The 23,053-nt window shown below is 39.5% G+C and overlaps 1 protein-coding gene across 8 annotated transcripts in view; it reads right to left on the reverse strand.

Annotated features, from left to right (window-relative positions):
- Positions 1-23,053, reverse strand: part of LOC124615282 (protein hu-li tai shao) — a 444,989-nt gene that overhangs the window by 83,314 nt on the left and 338,622 nt on the right. For all 8 annotated transcript variants that reach the window (XM_047143165.1, XM_047143337.1, XM_047143425.1 and 5 more), the window contains 3 exons: positions 20,961-21,059; positions 13,116-13,325; positions 2,326-2,462 (listed from right to left, as the gene is read on the reverse strand). In XM_047143165.1, the coding sequence (XP_046999121.1) occupies positions 2,326-2,462; positions 13,116-13,325; positions 20,961-21,059 (446 nt within the window). The remainder of the gene's footprint in view (positions 1-2,325; positions 2,463-13,115; positions 13,326-20,960; positions 21,060-23,053) is intronic.

Here is a 23,053-nt window from a genome sequence, read left to right on the forward strand (position 1 = left end):
CAATGTGGGAAAATTGCCACATTTACAGACAATTCATTATCAAATCTATCCTCCTTAGAAAGAGACCCATCCGTGTAAGCCCTTTTAGCCTCCACGTGTCAGCAGAACTCTGACATGAGGAGGCTATTTAGCTGAAATGCAGACGCATTATTATGTAACATGACTATATCTGAGAATACACTGTAAATCTGAAATTTGCCATTTATATAAAAAAAATTGCAATCCCATACAGCAAAACAATCTCTTTGGAATAATTCATGTATGAAATATCATTTAAAAGATAACACACAAAAGCTGTAAAAGAAACTGTAAATTGAGAAATGTGCACAGTTTAACTGCCTGACACACTGCAATCTCATATAGCAAACACTTTTTTCCCCACAAATGGAGATACTGCATCTATATCCTCCAATCTGAATAAAAATGAACTATTTCTACTGCCTCAAGATTCCATGACTTACCAAATGGGAAAGCGCTGGTAGACAGACAGAATAAAAAACACACAAACACACACACAAAATTTCAAGCTTTCGCAACCAACGGTTGCTTCGTCAGGAAAGAGGGAAGGAGAGGGAAAGACGAAAGGATGTGGGTTTTAAGGGAGAGGGTAAGGAGTCATTCCAATCCCAGGAGCGGAAAGACTTACCTTAGGGGGGAAAAAAGGACAGGTATACACTCGCGCGCGCGCACACACACACACATATCCATCCACACATGGTATATGTGCGCGCGAGTGTGGTTGCGAAAGCTTGAAATTTTGTGTGTGTGTTTGTGTGTTTTTTTATTATGTATCTACCAGCGCTTTCCCGTTTGGTAAGTCATGGAATCTTTGTTTTTAATATATTTTTCCCACGTGGAATGTTTCTTTCTATTTTATTTAAATAGGGAGAAAAACACTCATAACACATCAAAGTTACTCTAACATAGAGATTGTTAGGGTTTGAGCACACACTCAATTCAGTAAATGTGAGACTAGGAATCAGTGTGTAGTGGCATTTTCAGAGGAACCATCTTGACAATAATTTTGTTAGCGATTTGATAAAACCATGAAAACCTAAGAACTCAGGATGGCCAGACTCTTATTGATCCCGTTTCTTATAACTGTGAGTTCATGCCTCTCTCTGTTTTGTAAGTGCTATTATAGTAAGTAAGATTCTCTTTTAGTTGGCTGCACATACAAATTTTTGTGGCAATGCAAGATAGATATGACCTTTCAAAAGCAACAGCTTTACACAGAATAAAAATTATTAGCAGTTTAGATTACAAGTGCTGTTCAGAATTTGGATCACTGTTCTCTAAAACTAGTAGCAGACTCATTAAAGGGATCAAGGAAAACTACTGAAGAAGTCTATTTGCTTTTATTACTTCATAGGATTGCTGTCACATTCCCAAATGATCATGAAATGTGACCATGTATCTACAGTCGATGAGTGAGTGAGCGAGTGAGTGAGTGAGTGAGTGAGTGAGTGAATGAATGTATGTGTGGACGAGTAATAACCCTAATTTGAAATAAGTTAACACTCGGGGATGTGCAAGGTGGTAATGATACACTACTATTAGGAGCATCATACCACCTATCTAGGATGTTTTGGGAAAACCTTTGCACATCGAAATTAGCATGGTTTGATTGTGTAGAAATAAATTTATCATCACAAACCAGTAATTCCCTTTGGGATATTAACTTCCAGTACTGCTGACCAACACTTAATGGAAAATAATTTACTAATATTCAAAACATTAGATACCTTCTTCATGGCAAAATAAAGAATTTGTCTTAGAATATAGGAAATGGTGTGGGGGAAGGTCATCCAGACTGTAAGTTAAGAAGGGCCCACCCATGATAAAAGGTGAACAGAGAAACTACTGTGGCAAATCTAGAAATACTGCTTTGTACTTTAAGTGTTTCTATCAGCTACAAGTTTCATTTTCTGAAGATAAGCATGTGGCAGCTCCCAATATTTTAATAGTTTTCTTACTTGAATTTCCCTTTTCCTACAATCTCGAATAAAGCATGTGGCAAAATGAGACATAAATGAACACATTAATATGATGCAACATTCCCTTTAATTTGTGGCTAGCTGGGGAGGGTGAAGGAAACAAGAACACACAGTTTTTCTCTACTTCCCCTATCTTTCACCCTTTCATCTATTTTTTCCTTCTTTTTGTTTTTCTATTTTGTGTGAGTACCTTGAAGCAAATTTCAGAAAGCAAAGTTCAATTTTTTTATGATATAAATATCGTGTACAATAACTAACAAACAAATTTATTGTTAATGTTAATTAGTTTATATTATTGAAAGAAAAACAGTATACAACAAATTCATACCCTTGTTTGTACATCTCCTCCTCTTCAAGAATATATCCCAAGGAAGACACTGCTGGAGGAACTTCAACATCATTGCGAGGTCGGGGAGGGTCACCTTTGACCAGTGGATGTCTATAAATGTAACCCGTCCGGAAGCCCTGTATAGCAGAAAAAAAAAAAAAAAAAGGAACAGGTTAAAATAATTCTTGTCACTTTCATTAATATACTACCATCTATTATTGTTGTTTGTAGTGGTGGTGGAGGTGATTAAATGCACAACAGAGATGCTTCCATTTGAAACTTCAACAAAAAAAAAAAAAAACAGAGACTTTAAATCTCTTAACAACAATGGCCGCTGTTCAATATCATCAATATCAGAGTCAGCACTCTTAATTAGACTACGTATTCACCAAGTCATCCTCTGACTAGTCTTAGGATTCCACCTGACGGAAATCCCTAAATTATGCAATACATGCCATCAAATGTAACAGTGGTACCACCAAACTGTGCCAGCCAAACAAAAGTTTAAGAACAACGAAACTAGTCAACCAGTAAAGTAGCTAACCGCAAAATGTTGCACAGTAACAACAATTCTAAGCGTACACAACGAAGAAGTATCCACAAAGAAGGTATGTAAATGATTCTAGAGTTGGAATTGTCTGTGAGAGGTGTAACACACACCACAAAACATTAGTTTTGTTCATGTTTAGTGTTGTTGCAAGGCCTGTAGAGCACATAAGAGGTGTGAACAGTGTCAAATGTTGAGTAATCACTGAAGGACACAGGAAAAGGACTCCTTTCAAGGAAGCACTATCACCACCTGACAGTGTGAAAGGGAACTTATGTCTGGCTACCACAAGGGAGGATCTCAGTACTGTGCATCAAGCACACCATAGCCCCTTCACACTGCACCTGCCATCTGAGAAACAGTAATGTGCTCCCTGTTGGGAGGCACTGGTAGCTGATGAATGGTATTACGATTTGTTCAGCGATGAATCATGATTCTGCATCACCCCAAATGACCACAGTCAGCGAGTATGATGGTGAACTAGGGAAGAATTCCATCCATTCTTCCAACATTTTGAGACACATAGCTATATTACTCTTGATGTCATGGTGTGGGGAACTGTCGGTTGTGACTTCTGACCAATATTGGTATGTTTGAGGGAACTTCTACAGCAAAATTATTTGACATGGAGGTCCCATGTCATGTGTTACCTCTCATGTGATTTATTATGGTGCCATTTTTAACAGGACAATGCTCATCCACACACGGCATGTCTCTATGAACTGTCTGCATGATACTTATGTACTCCTGTGGCAGCAAGATCCATGACAGAACATGTGTAGGATGTGCTCAGATGTCAGCTCTATCCCAGTTCCAGCATCCAGGATATCAAAGACCAGTTATGACAGATGTGTGCCAGCTTGTATCAAGAGAGGTTAAAATAGCTTCACAACACCCTTTGCTAACCGAATCAGTACATTTTCAGACTGATAAATGAGTTCATGCTGCCAAGTTTCTTAGTAAATTTGACTTTTTTTTATTCTGTGAAATAACTTCACATACATTCTCACCCAATGAATTAAATTTCATTTCCTCCTCACCTTCTCCTTGCTTTACTTTTTCAGTCAACACGAGTTGGGAAATGCACTGAAGTGATAAGATACTGTAGTGTATCAGCCATATTCCATCAAAAAGTACACCAGAGCGAAAGTGGGTTGCAACAGAGTAAGCTGCAAACAGAGACAAGAGTGTTATGCGTTGCAAAGCAAAACAGGGTCAACAGGTGTTGCAAAGCCAGCTGGGTACGTTATAGCAACAGATGATGCTACAATATGCTAGTGGAAGCATGGAGGCATTTCCCCACTTGCCAACCACTGAAGTGTTTAGAGTATGTGCTTTAAGCCCTAAACAAACATAGTCTGGACCTTGTAAGTACTTAGACATTCATGTAGTGAAATATTCTCTTGTCAGTATTGCAGCCTATACCACAAGCCAATGATACCCAAGAGCAAGATCCCAGAATGCTGTACCCATCAGCTGCGCTGCCACATTGTCATCACGATCGCAGCCTGACAAATTTACTGTTGTCCAACTTCTCTTCACTCCCCACAGATCGCAATCCATGGGTCATGTAACTATGGTGTCAGATCAGTGATGTCACCACCTTAGAGCAACATCTGAACCTACAACCTATAGTACAGTAAGTCCAAAAATTCTGGTGGAATTTTGGTCACGGAAAAAGTTTGACAGTCGTCCACTTTGTAAAGTAGAGTTCACTGCACGTGGACAACCAGCGGATTTGTCTAGTTTTAGAACTAATCGGAGTCACAATTCGTTAGTGTCTGTTAGATGTGCACAGCATAACCTCGAGGGCCACTCAGCACCATGTATGGAATCAATCCACCTAATTGTTGCAGGCATGTAGATAGGCAATTCTGAGAGTCATGATGGCTCAGATTAGACATAAGAAGTTAGTTCATGTCATTTGTTTTCTTGTCATGTGAGTGTTAGTTCTCAAAATGAGTGTTGTGAAGGACAAAGCTTCGACAGAACCAGAGACGCGAGAGGTATCAGAGCCGGAAGCAGTTGAGTTGGGCCTCCCCCGTTCGTTTGACAAACAGGTTTCGGGTGTTATCTGTGGCTGACAATGTCTCTAAGCGGGATGCAGTCATCCACCCTGTTCCAGAGGAAGCTTCTCAGCCCGCAAGGTATGGGCATTCACAGAGGGTGAGTATGCTGGTAGTTGGGAGCTCCAACTTAGGCACGTAATGGGGGCCCTTAGAAACCTGGCTGCCAAGGAGGGGAAGGAAGACAGTGTGCATATTGGGGGAATCATTCCAGATGTGGAAAGGGTGCTTCCAGATGTCATAAAGAGTACAGGGTGCAGCCAGATGCAAGTGGTGGCTTATGTCAGTACCAATCACATGTGTCGCTTTGGATCGGAGGAGATTCTCTATGGTTTCGGGCGGCCGGCCAAAATGGTAAAATGATGCTTGCGAGATTAAGGTGGAGCTCACCATCTGCAGTATTGTCGATACAACCAACTGTGGACCTTTGGTGCAGAGCTGAGTAGACGATCTGAATCAGAGGCTCTGGGGATACTGTGACCATGTAGGCTCCAGATTCCTTGACTCGCGCCATCGGGTGGTGGGTTTCCGGGTTCCACTTAATAGGCCAGGAGTCCACTACACACAAGAAGTGCCTACACAGATAGCTGCGACTGTGTGGAAGGGACTGGGCGGCTTTTTAGGTTAGAGGGTCTCAAGGAACCACAGACAGGGCGTCTGTCTAAAAGGGAGAAGGTAAAACACAGTTCGTTAGTTGTAGAAACGATTGGTAATGTAGTTATAAATTGTTGTAGCTCTGTTGGGAAAGAACCAGAGCTCCAAGCCCTAATAGAAAGCACTGAAGCTTAAATAGTTATAAGTACAGAAATCTGGCTAAAGCCAGAAATAAATTCAGCCAAAATGTATTCAGATGATTTAACAGTGTTCAGAAATTAAAAAAAATATAGTTGGTGGTGGAGTATTTATTGCTATCGAAAGTAGTTTGCCTTGTAGTGAAATTGTAGTAGATAGTTTCTGCGAAATAGTATGGGTAGAGGTTATACTTGACAATCGAACTTAACTATTAATTGGATCGTTTTAGTGACACTCCAACTCTGAAGATATAGTTGCTGAACATTTCAAATAGGTACACCACTCATACAATTATAGTTGGTGGTGACTTCAATTTACCCTTGATATGCCGGAAAAATTGTGTGTTTAAAGCCAGAGGCAGGCAAAAAACGTCATCCAAAATTGTGCTGAATGCTAAGAAAATTACTTTGAACATTTAGTTCATGAACCCACTCGAAGTTTAAATGGTTGTGAAAGCATACTTGACCTCTTAGCAATAAATAATCCTGGACAAATAGAGAGCATCTTGACGAATACAGGGGTTAGCGACCCCAATGCAGTTGCCGCTAGGCTGAATACCGTAACACACCTACAACCATCAAAAAGAAATGCAAAGTATATCTATTTTAAAAAGTTGACAAAAATGCTCTTAACACCATTTTAAGAGACAGTCTTTACTCCTTCTGATCTGGTCATGTAAGCGTAGCAAAGTTATCGAATGATTTCAAAGAGTTAGTGTCAATAGCACCTGAATTAATAAGTGATTGTACTGATCCCCCATGATACACAAAATAGGTCAGATCACTGTTGCAGAAGCAGTGAAAAAAGCATGCCAACTTTAAAAGAACTCAAAATCGCCAAGACTGGCTATGTTTTGCTAAAGTTCGAAATACAGGGTTATTACAAATGATTGAAGCGATTTCACAGATCTACAATTACTTTATTTGAGATATTTTCACAATGCTTTGCACACACATACAAAAACTCAAAAAGTTGTTTTAAGCATTCACAAATGTTGAGTATGTGCCCCTTAAGTGATTCGGCAGACATCAAGCCGATAATCAAGTTCCTCCCACACTCGGCGCAGCATGTCCCCATCAATGAGTTCGAAAGCATCGTTGATGCGAGCTCGCAGATCTGGCACGTTTATTGGTAGAGGAGGTTTAAACACTGAATCTTTCACATAACCCCACAGAAAGAAATCGCATGGGGTTAAATCGGGAGAGCGTGGAGGCCATGACATGAATTGCTGATCATGATCTCCACCACGACTGATCCATCGGTTTTCCAATCTCCTGTTTAAGAAATGCCGAACATCATGATAGAAGTGCGGTGGAGCACCATCCTGTTGAAAGATGAAGTCAGCGCTGTCGGTCTCCAGTTGTGGCATGAGCCAATTTTCCAGCATGTCCAGATACACGTGTGCTGTAACGTTTTTTACGCAGAAGAAAATGGGGCCGTAAACTTTAACCCTGAGATTGCACAAAACACGTTAACTTTTGGTGAACTGCGAATTTGCTGCACGAATAAGTGAGGATTCTCTACTGCCCAGATTCGCACATTGTGTCTGTTCACTTCACCATTAAGAATAAATGTTGTTTCATCACTGAAAACAAGTTTCGCACTGAACGCATCCTCTTCCATGAGCTGTTGCAACCGCGCCGAAAATTCAAAGCGTTTGACTTTGTCATCGGGTGTCAGGGCTTGTAGCAATTGTAAACGGTAAGGCTTCTGCTTTAGCCTTTTCTGTAAGATTTTACATTTAGCTCCCTGCTTGCTTTATTCGTCGACTTCCACGGGCTACGCATGGAACTTGCCCGCACGCGTTCAACCGTTTCTTCGCTCACTGCAGGCCGACCCATTGATTTCCCTTTACAGAGGCATCCAGAAGCTTTACACTGCGCATACCATCGCCAAATGGAGTTAGCAGTTGGTGGATCTTTGTTGAACTTTGTCCTGAAGTGTCGTTGCACTGTTGTGACTGACTGATGTGAGTGCATTTCAAGCACGACATACGCTTTCTCGGCTCCTGTCGCCATTTTGTCTCACTGCGCTCTCGAGCGCTCTGGCGGCAGAAACCTGAAGTGCGGGCTTCAGCCAAACAAAACTGAGTTTTTCTACGTATCTGTTGTGTGTCGTGACCATATGTCAATGAATGCAGCTACAGTGAATTTATGAAATCGCTTCAATCATTTGTAATAGCCCTGTATAGCATGTAGTTCAATGCGAGATGCTTTTAATAATTTCCGCAACAAAACTCTGTCTCGAAATCTGGCAGAAGACCCAAAGAGATACTGGTCATACACAAAGCACACCAGTGGCAGGATGCAATCAATACCCTCACTGCGTGATAACAAGGGTGAAGTCATTTATGACAGTGGAGCTAAAGCAGAGTTATTAAACACGGTTTTCCGAAACTCCTTCACCAAAGAAGACGAAGTAAATATTCTTGAATTCTAATCAATAACAACTGCCATGACAAGAAACATAGAAGTAGATAAACTCGGTGTAGCAAAGCAGCTTAAATCACTTAATAAAGGCAAGGTTGCCGGTCCTGATTGTACACGAGTCAGGTTCCTTTCAGAGTATGCTGATACAATAGCTTCATATTTAGCAGTTATATACAGCCGCTTGCTCACAGAAAGATCTGTACCTAAAGACTGGAAAATTGCTCAAGTCACATCATTACCCAAAAAGGAAATTAGGTGTAATCCGCTGAATATCCAATATCACGAACATTGATTTGCAGTAGCGTTTTGGAACTTATACTGTATCCAAACATCATTAAGTACCTCGAAGAAAATAATTTATTGACACATTGTCAGCACGGATTCAGAAAATATCATTCTTGTGAAACACTACTAGCTCTTTATACTCATGAAGTAATGAGTGCTATTGACAGGGGATGTCAAATTTATTCCATATTTGTGAAATTCCAGACACTGTTCCTCAAAAGCATCTTCTAAACAAGCTGTGTGCCTATGGAATATCACCTCAAGTTGTGTGACTCAATTCATGATTTCCTATCGGAAAGGTCACAGTTCATAGTAATAGATGGACAGTCATAGAGCAAAACGGAAGTAATATCCGGCATTCCCCAAGGAAGTGTCGTAGGCCCTCTACTGTTCCTGATCTATATTAACGACATAGAAGACAATCTGAGTAGCCCTCTTGGAGTAGTTGCAGATGATGCAGTCATTTCCTGTCTTGTAAAGTCACCAGATGACCGAAACAAACTGTAAAATGATTTAGACAAGATATCTGTATGGTGCGAAAAATGGCAATTGACCCTGAAAAAACAAAAGTGTGAAGTTATTCACATGAGTACTAAAAGAAATCTGCTAAATTTCGATTACGCGATAAGTCTCACAAATCTTAAGGCTGTAAATTCAACTAAATACTTAGGGATTACAATTACAAATAACCTAAATTGGAATGATCACATAATGTCGTGGGTAGAGCAAATCAAAGACTGCTGTTCATTGGCAGAACCTTTAGAAGGAGCAACAGGTACACTAAAGAGACTACTACCACCACGCTTGACCGCCCTATTCTGGAGTATTGCTGTGTGGTGTGTGATCTGCATCAGGTGGAACTGACAGATGACATCAAAAAAGTACAAGGGCAGCTCCTTTTGTATTATCGTAAAGCAGAGGAGATAGAGCCACAGACATGATACGTGAATTGGAGTGGTAACCATTAGACAAAGGCGTTTCTCGTTGCGACGAGATATTCTCATGAAGTTTCAATCACCAATTTTCTCCTCCGATTGCAAAAACATTCTGTTGACACCCACTTGCATACGGAGAAATGATCATCAAGATAAAATAGGAGAAATCAGGGCTCACACAGAAAAATTTCAGTCCTCGTTTTTCCTGCGTGTCATTCGAGAGTGGAGCGGTAGAGAGGCAGCTTGAAGGTGGTTCACTGAACTCTCTGCCAGGCACTTTATTGTGAATAGAAGAGTAATAACATAGATTTAGATTAACAGCAGATAATACAAAAGTCTGTGTGTAGGTACAATCACAATTGTCACAACGGGGTGCAGATTTGTCAATCACAAGTTTCATTGCTCCTTCTTCTGGCAAGGCAACCAAGGATTATGCAGACCTTTGTGGGAGACCTTGAAAATCTGGCTGAGATGGAAGGTTGGTCTGATAAGGAATCACTGTGTGTTGCAAAACAGACTAAAAGTGGAAGCTAGAACTTATGAAAGGTATACAGAAGCTCTTAAGGAAGCCACAACATTCGCAGATTTTAAAGAAGGGTTAATTCAGACACATACAAAACAAAATAGTACCAGACACAATTAGGGGTAATAACTAAGAAAAACATGCAAACTGTGTAACAATTTGCAGATAGGATATGGAAGAATTAAAGGATGTACCTACGAATTAGGACAGGATGCTGCAGTCAAAGAATTAGTTTGCAAGAAGCTGATGAAAAACTAATAGTCATGAAGGAATGGAACACAAAATGGTTCAAATGGCTCTGAGCACTATGGGACTCAACTGCTGAGGTCATTAGTCCCCTAGAACTTAGAACTAGTTAAACCTAACTAACCTAAGGACATCACAAACACCCATGCCCGAGGCAGGATTCGAACCTGCGACCGTAGTGGTCTTGCGGTTCCAGACTGCAGCGCCTTTAACCGCACGGCCACTTCGGCCGGCGAAAGGAACACAGTTGTAGGGGAAGGAGCAGAAGAAAAGGTTACAGGAGAATATGTACTTGCGTCATTGAATGAGAGAGGAGAAAGATTAACCAAGTTCTGTAATAAATTTCAGCTAGTAATAGCAAATTCTCTGATCAAAAATCACAAGAGGAGGTGGTATACTTGGAAAAGGCCAGGTGATACGGGAAAATTTCAGTTCAATTACATCGTGGTCAGTCAGAGATGGCGCAACAAGAGACTGGATTGTAAGGCATTCCCAGGGCCAGATACAGAATCAAATCACAATGTACTTGTGATGAAAAGTAGGCTGAAGCTTAAAAAGATTACTTGGGAAGAATCAGTATGCAAAGAAGTGATATACAGAAGTACTAAGGAACGATGAGATATGCTAGAAGTTCTCTAAGGCTATAGATAGGCAGTGCTGTTAAAGAGGAATGGGCATCTGCAAACAGGGCAATCACAGAAGTTCAATGGAGGGACATAGGTACGAAAGAGGGAGCTGTGAAGAAGCCATGGGTAACAGAAAGAATACTTCAGTTGATCGATGAAAAATGAAATGTTAAAACGCTCAGGGAAATTCAGGAATACAGAAATACAAGTCGCTGAAGAATGAAATAAATAGGAAGTGCAAGGAAGCTAAGTCAAAATGGCTGCATGAAAAATGTGAAGAAATAAAAAAAGAAATGATTGTCAGAAGGACTGACTCAGCATATAAGAAAGTCAAAACAACCTTTGTAGAAATTAAAAGCAATGGGGTAACATGAAGAGTGCAATGGGAATTGCACTGTTTAATGCAGAGGAGAGAGCGGGTAGGTGTAAAGAATACACTGAAAGCCTCTATGAGGGGGAAAATTTGTCTGATGTGATAAAAGAAGAAACAGGAATCAAAATAGAGGAGATAGGAGACCCAGTATAGAATCAGAGTCAAAGAGAGATTTGGAGGACTTAACAACAAATAAGTCAGAAGGGACAGATAACATTCCATCAGAATTTCTAAAGTAATCAAAACGACTATTCACATTGGTGGGTATGATCATGAGTCTGGTAACATATGATCTGAATTTCGGAAAAATATCATACACACAATTCCGAAGACTGCTATAGTTGACAGGTGTGAGAATTATCGCACATTCAGCTTGACAGCTCATGCATCCAAGTTGCTGACAAGAATAATATACAGAAGAATGGAAAAGAAAATTGAGGATGTGTTAGATGATGATCAGTTTGGCTTTAGGAAACGTAAAGGCACCATAGACGCAACTGTGACGTTGTGGTTGATAATGGAAGCACGACTCAAGAAAAATCTTCTTAGGATTTGTCAACGTGGAAAAAGTATTCGACAGTGTAAAATGCTGGAAGATGTTCAAAATCCTGAGAAAAATATGGATAAGCTATTGGGAGAGATGGGTGATATACAATATGCACAAGAGCCAAGAGGGAATAGTAGGAATGGATACCCAAGAACGAAGTGCTCGGATTAAAAAGGGTATAAGACAAGTATTTAGTCTTTTGCCCCTACTGTTCATTCTGTACATCGAAGAAGCAATGATGGAAATAAAAGAAAGGTTCAAGAATGGAATTAAAATTCAGGATGAAAGGATATAAATGATATGATTCACTGATGACATTGCTGTCCTGAGTGAAAGTGATGAAGAATTGAATGATCTGCTGAACGGAAGGAATAATCTAATGAGTACAGAATAGGGATTGAAAGTAAATCAAAGGAAGACGAAAGTAATGAGAAGTAGCAGAAATGAGAAGAGCAAGAAGCTTAATATCAGGATTGATGGTCATAATAACCTAGGCAGCAAAGTAACCAATGATGGATGGAGCAAGGAGGACATCAAAAGCAAGCTAGTACTGACAAAAAGGGCATTCCTGGCCAAGAGAAGTCTACAAGTATCAAACATAGACCTTAATTTGAGGAATAAATTTCTGAGAATGTACGTTTGGAGCACAGCATTGTACAGCAGTGAAACACGAATTGCAGGAAATCCAGAAGAGAACAGACTCGAAGTATTTGAGATGTGGTGCAACAGACGAATGTTGAAAATTAGGTGGAGTGATAGGGTAAGGAATGAAGAGGTTCTGTGCACAATTGGAGAGAGGAGAGGGAGATGTGGAAAACACTGACAAGAAAGGACATGATGATAGGACATCTGTTAAGACATCAGGGAATGATTTCCATGGTACTAGATGGAGCTGTAGAGGGAAAAAGCAGAGGAAGACAGAGATTGGAAAACATCCAGCAAATAGTTCAGGTTGTAGGTCACAAATGCTACTCGGAGATGAAAAGGTTGGCACGGGAGTGGAATTCATGGCAGGTCGTATCAAACCAGTTAGAAGACTGATGACTTAAAAAAACTACACTCTGCAAAAAAAGCTTTAATAAGTTTCATCATCTCATATCAATCAATTATATCCTGTGCAGCAGCAAAAAAATTTAGTGTGAGAAAAATATATACCTTCAAACTAGGACTTTTGTCTTCAGAGAATATCAACTTTGACAACCTGAACTGGTCAATGCAACTGCTGTTTGTAAGTACATAACATTTCTCAGACTACTACAGTGAAATTATGACAGTTCATTTAACGCATCTGTTAACAGCATAGGAACTTTGTTCAAACTTCTCATTTATATTTGGATGGAAGAAATAAAATAATCAATGCAAAATCATCAATGGCACACACAGCAGAAGTATATTCAGAAATTCAATAATAATGAAATTACCGCATTGTCCAGCATTCTCATTAGGGCTTCAAATTCTGTGCCTCCTAGTCTCCATTTTTTCTCCTTTTTAAGGCCCGAAGGTGGCAAGTCAGAACTTGTATCCTGCCTTTGAATAGCATCAGGTGGCCGTCGTACAGCCTCATAAACCTGCTTCCTGACTTCATCTGATATCAGAACAAGATTTTCCAGACCAGCAGGCATTACCTTCACCTGCAATTAGAAGAAAATCTAGAAACATCGTCTATTAGGTATATACAAGTTGTGTTTATCAAGTAAATACAATTTAAATAAAAATACAACAGACTTTTCTTAGCAATTTCATTTTTACTCTTCTTTTATACATAATCTCCACCAATATTCAGCATATTTACATTTGTTTGTGAGTATACGAAATGCCTCCTCAAATCGAGAACCTCACTGATTGTTAAATCTACATTTGCATCTATGTAACTACATCTACCGCATTTACTTGAATCTAAGCCGCACTTTTTTTCCGGTTTTTGTAATGCAAAAAACCGCCTGCGGCTTAGAATTGAGTGCAAAGTAAGCGGAAGTTCTGAAAAATGATGGTAGGTGCAGCCACAACTAACTTCTGCCGTTGAATATATGTAGCGCTACACAGGCATGCTTTGCAGGCACAAAGACAAATATTGGCGCCAAAACCTCTGAGTCAGTAACTAAACTTAAAAAAAAAAAAAGGTGGAAGACAAGCTTCTTTCTCCGCCCCAAGTTTCGACCACTGCATTTTCATACATTATCCAACGAAGTAAATACAAATTCCGTATTGTTCATCTTCGAATGTAGCAGCATTTCAATGTACTATGAAAATCCGACTGGCAAGACTGGGATGTTTGTCATTATGGCCAACTCTACGTTCTGAATTTTTTCCTACCTGTGAGAAGAGATGGTTGCTAATAGGAACTTTTATTAATTGTGAATCACATGCAGTATTCTCTTCACCATAAGAATAATACAAATATAAACATTTTGCCATGTATTCTTTCGTGTTTGCTGCTATCTCATTTAAATCCTGTCTGCCTAATAAACTACGAAACTAGCGTGAGACAGCAGCAAACGCGGAAGAATATACATATCATGTCATGTTTATATTCGTATTATTCTTATGCCCAATAGCGATACAGTCAGAAATGAAGCACGGCAATTGACTAATTTTTAAATCTACGATGACTAATTGCTGTGCAGAATGTAATGAACAAAAGAGGCATCTGCAAAGATTTTCAAACGGCGAAAAATTTTAGCTAAACTCTCGTTCAGAACATCTTCTATCATACACAGTCTATTATTTGGTTCTTGTTGATCATTATCAAAGAAAGCAGCAGTGTAAGGAACAACAAATAGCAGTCTCTTGCCATTGTTTCGCTAATGAGACAATTCCTCTCTTTTTTTATCGTAAGCGGCAGTAGCGCGCACAAAAGCAAGCCATGCCGCGAGTGGTGACAGTTCGTAAACACACATTATCAGAATGCGACAAACAATGTATGACACAGTAAAATAATGCATTTTCAGCTTAGAGTGACGTAAACACATACAACAAAGAGGACGGCACTTATCAGATCAAAGAAAAATAAGCAATCGATTTAAACCAGATGAAGCGCGTGAAAAAGGAATGCTTCCCGTATAAATACAGACGGAGCACCTGACGTGTAGGAATGGCTACCTGGTAAACCTTAACTGCTAAGCTTATGACTCGAACCAAACTACTGTAGCTGTATCGTCATTCATTCGACCTAAATTGTGTCTCATATTACAATGGACGAACTTTGTTTCGATTTGGAAGTGCGGCCTAAAACTTTTCTCTCCCTTGAATTTCGAGTCTCAAATTTCAGATGCGGCTTAGATTCGGGAAAATTTTTTTTCCTTGATTTCGAGTCTCATTTTTTAGGTGCTGCTTAGATTCAAGTGCAGCTTAGATTCCAGTAAATACGGTAAGCTCTGCAAACTGCCATGAAGCGCATAGGGGAGGGTACGTCCCATTGTACCAGTTATTATCCCTCCCCCCCCATTCCATTAACATATGGAGTGCAGGAAGAATGACTGATTGAATGCCCCTGTGTGCACTGTAACTGTTCTAATCAGGAACAGGGTGCAACCAACTGCAGATTGTGGCACACATTGGAACAAATGACACCTGTTGTCTGGGCTCCGAGGTCACACACAGGTCATCCAGCAACTGGCAGCTAAGGCCGAGACCAGCCTTGCTTATGGTATTTCAGCAAAGCTCACAATCTGCAGCATTGTCCCCAGAACTGATCGTAGCCCTTTGATTTCATGTTGAGTGAAGGGACCGAACCAGAGATTTTGAAGGTTCTGTGAAATGTTAGGCTGCAAATTCCTGGACTTGCACCATAGGCTTGAGAACTGTAGGGTCCCCCTAAACGGGTCAAGTGTGCACTATATATCAGAGGCTGCTACTCAGGTAGCTGACTGTGTGTGAGGTGTACACAAGGTTTCTTTTTTTTTTTGATAAGGCAACTCCACCATCCAATCCAGATGACGATAGCTATAGGAAACTCAGAAGTATCAGTGTAAGATCAAAAGAAATGCCTCCTGCAGATGACAGTATTAAAATCCTAATGGCAAACTGCCGAAGCATTCGCAACAAAGAGCCAGAGTTTGAAGTGCTCATGGAAAGCAGTGAGGCTCTCATAATTGCAGGTACAGAAAGCTAGTTGAAACCTGAAATTAGCAGTGAGATTTCTGGAGAAAATTTAAGCGCACACCGAAAGCATATGCAAATGGGTAATGGAGGTGGTGTATTTGTCACAGTAGACAAGAAACTCAAATCCACTTGGATAGAAATTGAAGCTGCATGTAAAACTGTTTGGGACAGACTCAGTAGCAGGGCTAGGCATAAAATGACAATCAGAACCTTCTATCCCCCCCCCCCCCCCCCAGACTCATCTCCTGATTTAACTGAAAACTTTAAAGAAAACCTCACTTCACTTGCACATAAGTTCCCCAATCATCAGTGGAGACTTTAATCTCTCAACAATTAATTGGGAAAAATTACGGTTTTCATGTTATAAATTTATTGGATCTAGTGGCAACAAATAGACCTGGCCTCTTTGAGGATGTCCACCACATCGAAACTAGTATCAGTGACCATGACGTGACTGTGGCAACAATCATTACCAAAAGTGTGAAAGACAACTAAAACAAGCAGGAAGGTATATATGTTCAGTAAAGTAGATCAAAAATCATTGGTCTCATATCTCAATAAAAAAAAAACCAACTTTCAGCACAGGACAGGAGCATGTAGAGGAACTATGGCTCAATTTTAAAAGAATAGTTGGCCATGCACTGGGTAGATACGTACTTAGTAGAACAGTACATAATGAGAGGGACCCTCCATAGTACAGTCATTGTAAGGAAACTTCCAAAGAACTTGAGATTATTGCATAATAGGTGTAAAACAAAGTGTAGGGCCTATTGCTAGAGATATTCTGGATGAAATGCATTTGTTTCTCAAGGGAGCAATGCGTGATGCCTTCAATGACTACCTTAGCAGAATACTGTCAAATGATCTTTAACAGAACCCAAAGAAATCGTGGCCATATGTAAAGGCTGTTAGTGGCAACAAAGTTAGTGTGCAGTGAGTGAGACAGGAACTAACACTGAGGGTAACAAAGCTGAAATGCTTAACTCCATATTCAAATGTTCATATCCAAAGGCAAACCCAAGAGAACTGGATAAATTTAATCCTCGTACCACTGAAAGGATGAATGAAATACGTTTTAACATCAGTGATGCTGAGAAACAGCTGAAATCATTAAAACTGAACAAAGCTCCAGGACCCGATGGGAGTCCCTGTCAGATTCTATGCTGAATTTGCAGCTGAATTAGCTCCTCTCCTAAATATAGGCTATCCCAGTTCTTGGAAAAAGTGCATATCACGCACTTCTACAGGAAGGGTAGTAGAACTCCTCCACAAAACCACTGTCTAATATCCATGAAATATTTCTGTTGTAGGATATTAGAGCTCAAAATATAATGAGGTATCTTTAACAGAATGACCTCCTCAACGCCAACCAGCATGGATTCCGAAAACATCGATCATGTGAAACCCCACTTGCACTTTTCTCACACGACATACTGAAAGCTTTGCATCAGGGTATTCAGGCAGATGCAGTATTTTTTCATTTCCGAAAAGCAACCAAGTCAGCAACACAATACACTTACTGCAGAAGTTTGATCATATGGGGTATAAAGTTAAATTTGTGACTAGACTGAAGACTTGGCGGGAAGGCACAGCATGTTATCTCGGATGGGGAGTCATCGTCAGACGTAGAACTGAGTTCATGTATGCCCTAAGGAAATGTGTTGGGACCCTTGCTGTTGATATTGTATATGAATAACTTGCAGACAATATTAACAGTAACCTCAGACTTTCGCAGATGACAAAATTATTTATAATGACATACTATCTGAAAGAAGCTGTGTGAACATTGAGTCAAATCTATCAGATTTAAAAGTGGTGTGAAGATAAGCAACTTGCTTCAAGTGTTCAGAAATGTGAAATTGTGCACTCCCCAAAATGTAAAAAAAACATCCTACGAGTATAATATCAGTGAGTCACTGTTGGAATTGGCCAACTCATACAAATACCTCGATATAACATTGTGGGGATATGAAATGGAATGATCACATAGGCTGTCGTGGGTAAAGCAGGTGGCAGACTTCAGTTTGCTGGCAGAATACTAGGGTAAATGCAATCAGTCTACAAAGGAGATTGCTTACAAATCACTTGTGCAAATATTGCTCAAGTGTGTGGGACCTGGACCAAATAGGACTAACAAGGGATATTGAACGCACACAGAGAAGGGCAGCACGAATGGTCTCGTGTTTGTTTAATCCATGGGAGTGTGCCACAGAGATACTGAAGGAAGTGAATTGGCAGCCTCTTGAAGACAGACATGAACAACCCTGAGAAAGTCTGTTGAAGTTTCAAGAATTGGCTTTAAATAAATGATGACTCTAGGAATAAACTACAATCCCCTCCATATCACTCCCAAGGGATCATGAGAATATGATACCAATAGTCACTGCACGCACAGAGGCATTCAAACAACCATTATTTCCATGCTCGATATGCGAATGGAACAAGACAATGCCCTAATAAATGGTACAACAGAACATACACCCTGCCATGCACCTCATAGTGGTTTGCAGGGTATACAAGTAGATGTAGATGTAGATTGCACTTCCTCAGTACTCCACTAATAAACTCAACGCTACCAACTGTTTTCCCTGTGACTGAGCCTATGTGATCATTCCATTTCATATCCCTAGAAAGTGTTACATCCAGGTATTTGTATGTGTTGGCCAATTCCAACAGAGGCTCCCTGATATTATAGTCATAAGATACTGCATTTTTTTGTTTTGTGAAGTGCACAATTTTACATTTCCGAAGAAATTAAAGCAAGCTGGTAATCTTTGAAATCTTACCAAGGTATGGCCGAATATTTATGCAGCTTCTTTCAGACAGTACTTAATTACAGATAACTGCATTGTCTGCAAAAAGTCTGAGGTTACTATTAATATTGTCCACAAGGTCATTAATACATAACATGAACAACACGAGTCCCAGCACACTTCCCTGGCTGATACCTGAAGTTATTCTACACCTGACGATGACTCTCCATCCCAGGTAAAATGCTGTGTCCTCCCTACCAAAAAGTTGTCAATCCAATTACAAATTTTATATAAAATCAAAGATGAGGTGACTTACCGAACGAAAGCGCTGGCAGGTTTTTTCCCCCTAAGGTAAGTCTTTCCGCTCCCGGGATTGAAAAACCCACTTCCTTTCGTCTTCCCCTCTCCTTCCCTCTTTCCTGATGAGGCAACAGTTTGTTGCGAAAGCTTGAATTTTGTGTGTATGTTTGTGTTTGTTTGTGTGTCTATCGACCTGCCAGCGCTTTCGTTCGGTAAGTCACCTCATCTTTGATTTTATATATAATTTTTCCCACGTGGAATGTTTCCTTCTATTATATCAATTACAAATTTTGCTTGATATTCCATACAATTGAACTTTTGACAATAAGAAGCGTAGGTGTGAACGTAGTCAAATGCTTTCTGGAAAACAAGAAATCCTGCATCTATGGGACTGCCTCGATTCAAAGCTTTCAGTTTGTCATATGAGGAAAGTGCAAGTTGGGATTCACATGATCGATGTTTTCGGAATCCATGCTGGTTGGCAAGGAGATCATTCTGTTCAAGATACCTTATTATGTTTGGGCTCACAATATGTCCTAATATTCTACAACAAATTGATGTCAAAGACACTGAATGGTAGTTTTGTGGATTTTTTATTTTTTATTTTTATTTATTTATTTTTTTTTTTTTTTTTTTTACATGCGTGTTACCTGTGCTTTCTTCCAACTAGTGGGCATAACATTTCGTTCCATGGATGTACAATAAATTATAGTTAGTAGAAGGGCTAACTCAGCTGCAATTTCAATCTAGAGTCTGACAGGAATTCTATCAGGCCCTGGAGCTTTGTTCAGTTTTAACAATTTCAGCTGTTTCCCAACACCACTGACACTAATACTGATTTCATTCATCTTTTCAGTGGAGGAGGATTAAACTGAGGCAACACTCCTCAGTTTTCCTTAGTAAAGGAACATCTGAAAACAGAGTTATGCATTTCAGCTCTTGCTTTGCTACCCTCAATTTCAGCTCCTGTCTTATTCGCTACATACTATAAAGTGACTTTAGTGTCACTACCAGCCTGTACATACGACCAGAATTAATCGAGGTTTTCTGAAAAATTATCTGACAGTATTCTGCTACAATAATCACTGAAGGCGGCATTGCCGTCTTGACAGCCAAATTAGGTATGAATGGCAGTGGCACCTGGCAGAATGTATCTGACAACTGTCTGTTTCCTCCAACTATAAACTCTGCCAGAGTGATCCCATCCTACAAGTCCAACATAATCTTCAATTCCCACTTGAGACTCTTCCCAGAAGCTCTCCTATGATCTATTTCCCTGCTCACCTCCACGACACCTGACCTCAGACATCCTTCCCAAAATCCACAAACCCAACAATCTTGATCACCCCATTGTAGCATGACATTGCAACCCCCTCCTCCCCCCACTGAAAGAGTTTCGACCCTCATTGACCAACACCTCCAACCCAAACAACTGTGTAAAATCTAGCCTCGCACGCCAAGGTTCCAGCCACTTCCTTCATCAACTCTCCACCTTCCCCTCCATTCTCCCTCCTGGATCCCTACTCCTCATTGTTGACGCCACTTCCCTACCCACTATCTCTCACACCCATGGTCTTGCTACCATTTTTGGCATTTTTTAAAAAACTTGCCATCTTTGCCCTCAATTTGTGAACCATTGGAAATCTGTAGGAGAATGAAATATTATATTCTGAGACCTTGTATTGGTAAGTAATTACACGCAGTTTCAGGTTTTCATGCAATTACTTCCAAATATACAAAACACTAAACTACATTTTTTTTTGAGCACCTATTTTTTCAGCCAACTTTGTTCTGAATTATTCAAATGAAAATTGCTCACGAAATCTTTTTCAGTTATTTTGCGTAAGACTGTCGATAGCTGTGCTATGGGGTCAAACAAATTACTACATCTCCGGAAGGATGGAATTAGTGGTTGTTAAACTTCACGAATGTTTATTGAGAACAAGTATGAATATTTGTACAGAATTGTAATGCTCACGTGAGAACCTCTAGATCACTTGGCATGGAATGATACCCATGCTACATTTAAATATGTCACAGCTATATTTAAATATGTCACAGCTATGCACAAATTAACAACAAAACAATTTCATCATATTTATCAATACATACCTGTGTCTCACAAGCCAGAACTGTATTGTAAACATTATAAAATGCTTCTTCTACTGTTTCTCCACAACAGACAGCACCATGGTTTGATAGAAACATAACCTGAAACATGAACACAGGTAATACAATGATATTCTACTATGCAATTAATTCCATCACACAGTTTAACATATTATCATACACTACAAAATTAAAGCCCTGATGAACCCAGTTAAATAAAAATTTTAAATCACAACTTCCATACAAACACTGAAATGTGAATGAATTTAAAAGTTACTGAATGGAACAACCTGTTTAAAATATGTTGACCACTACATTAGATAAAAATAGCAATGTCATGGCAACAACTAAAAAAATAAATAAATAAATAAATAAATAAAAGAAAAGAAAAATGAAAAAGAAATCACAAAATTATTTATCGTACGGTTTTATAAGATGCACGCAAAAGCTCTACAATGAAATGGAAATGTCCAAATGTACCAACAAGTCAAGAGCACTATTAGCAGATTAGCCATTAAAATCTGGAAAAAAATTCTCGGAGAATTCCAAGTGTGAGGAGGAAAATGGTGTCAAGAAGCTCCTGATAAATTAATGGTGAGCAGGGAGAGGGAAAGGGGGGGGGGGGGGCAATACGCAATAACGACTTTTGTTTCCTCTCATTTGAGATATCAACCAGCCATAAGTAGCAGTTTTTAAACACTGGTCATTTACATGATTTAATATTCACATACATGTAGAAAACACACCTTTAAAAACACAGAATTCCCTGACATTTCATGAGATTCCTGAAACTCCCCAGGTCTTTCCAGGTAAAATGCAATTCCCTGAGAATTCCAGGTTTTTCGATAAATCACCACCATGTTTGAGTCACTTGATGTAAAGTTCTCTCAAATCAGCATGAAATGTTCGGAGAAACACAAAATTGCACAAGTGATAACAGTCTGCAAAGCTCTTACCTGATCAGAGAGCTTTCACAGTAACAGTTTGTTAAGCCGTAATGAGAAGAGAGAATGGCATAGAGGACGAGATGTGGAGGAGAAGGTGGGGAAGAAAGAATTAAAGAAAATGAGTGACATTCTATGATACAAAGTTTTATGTGGGATTATTATGGAGGCAGAAAGTAAACAAACGAGTGTGGGGAACAGTGTGGTGATCTGGAGAGAATAAAAATGTGAGACACTGAAGAATCTGGATAAGAGTTTGATCAATAAGAGGAGGAGTATGTCTACTAAGAACAAAGCCCTAGTTAAGTTACGTAGTGATGGAGGAAAAAATTAGTAGCAATCTTCTTGAAGATGTCAGAGAACTTTTGCAAAAAGTCACCCTAAAGTCACAATGCCTAGAGAAAATTCTAAACTATTTCCTATAAGCTATTTGCGACATCACTAAAAGTAAGATACAATGAGTAAAGCATATCAGGAACTATTTTTGCTCATTTCTGACACCAACGCCCACCCAAAATCATCTTGTCACACACTGAAGAATTATCTAAGTGCTCCTTTGTACTTGCACCCTCACTGAGAGCCTCATCTACAATATCAACAATGTAATTGCTTAGCAGCTAATAAGTTCCCTACAACAGAGAACACCTTTATTTGTTGCAACGGACTTCCTGGCAGTCTCACAATGTAACGACAGAACCACAGAATAATAATTTAATAGCAAATAACATTTCAAATTAGCTCAAAAAAAATTTTTGTCAACGTTTCTACTGATGGTAACAGTAGATTGAGGGACAAATCATTAACAGTAAATACACAAAGCTGCTGATTCAAGCACATTACATTTCAAACATCTCATTTCACTTGGCAACAAAAATTCTGAGGTCATTTCTTGCAATAATGATCATTAGGTACATGTTCTTTCTTAGCTTGTCAAATTTTCATTATGTTCTTACGCAACAGGCACCACTTTGCAACCTCTCACCAGCATACTTAACCACACATGAGGCAAAAAAATGTTTGTCATAAATATGCTTACACTCTTCTAATTTACTTTTGTTATAAATAAGGCACCTGGGTGTAAGCAAGCCACAAATGAAAGTGCCAAGTGCAGTGTCGAGTTAATATTCAAGTGTTTTACAATGATATGTGAGC

Source organism: Schistocerca americana, chromosome 1 (genome assembly GCF_021461395.2).
Source record: "Schistocerca americana isolate TAMUIC-IGC-003095 chromosome 1, iqSchAmer2.1, whole genome shotgun sequence".
In the NCBI taxonomy this organism is placed as follows: domain Eukaryota; kingdom Metazoa; phylum Arthropoda; class Insecta; order Orthoptera; family Acrididae; genus Schistocerca; species Schistocerca americana.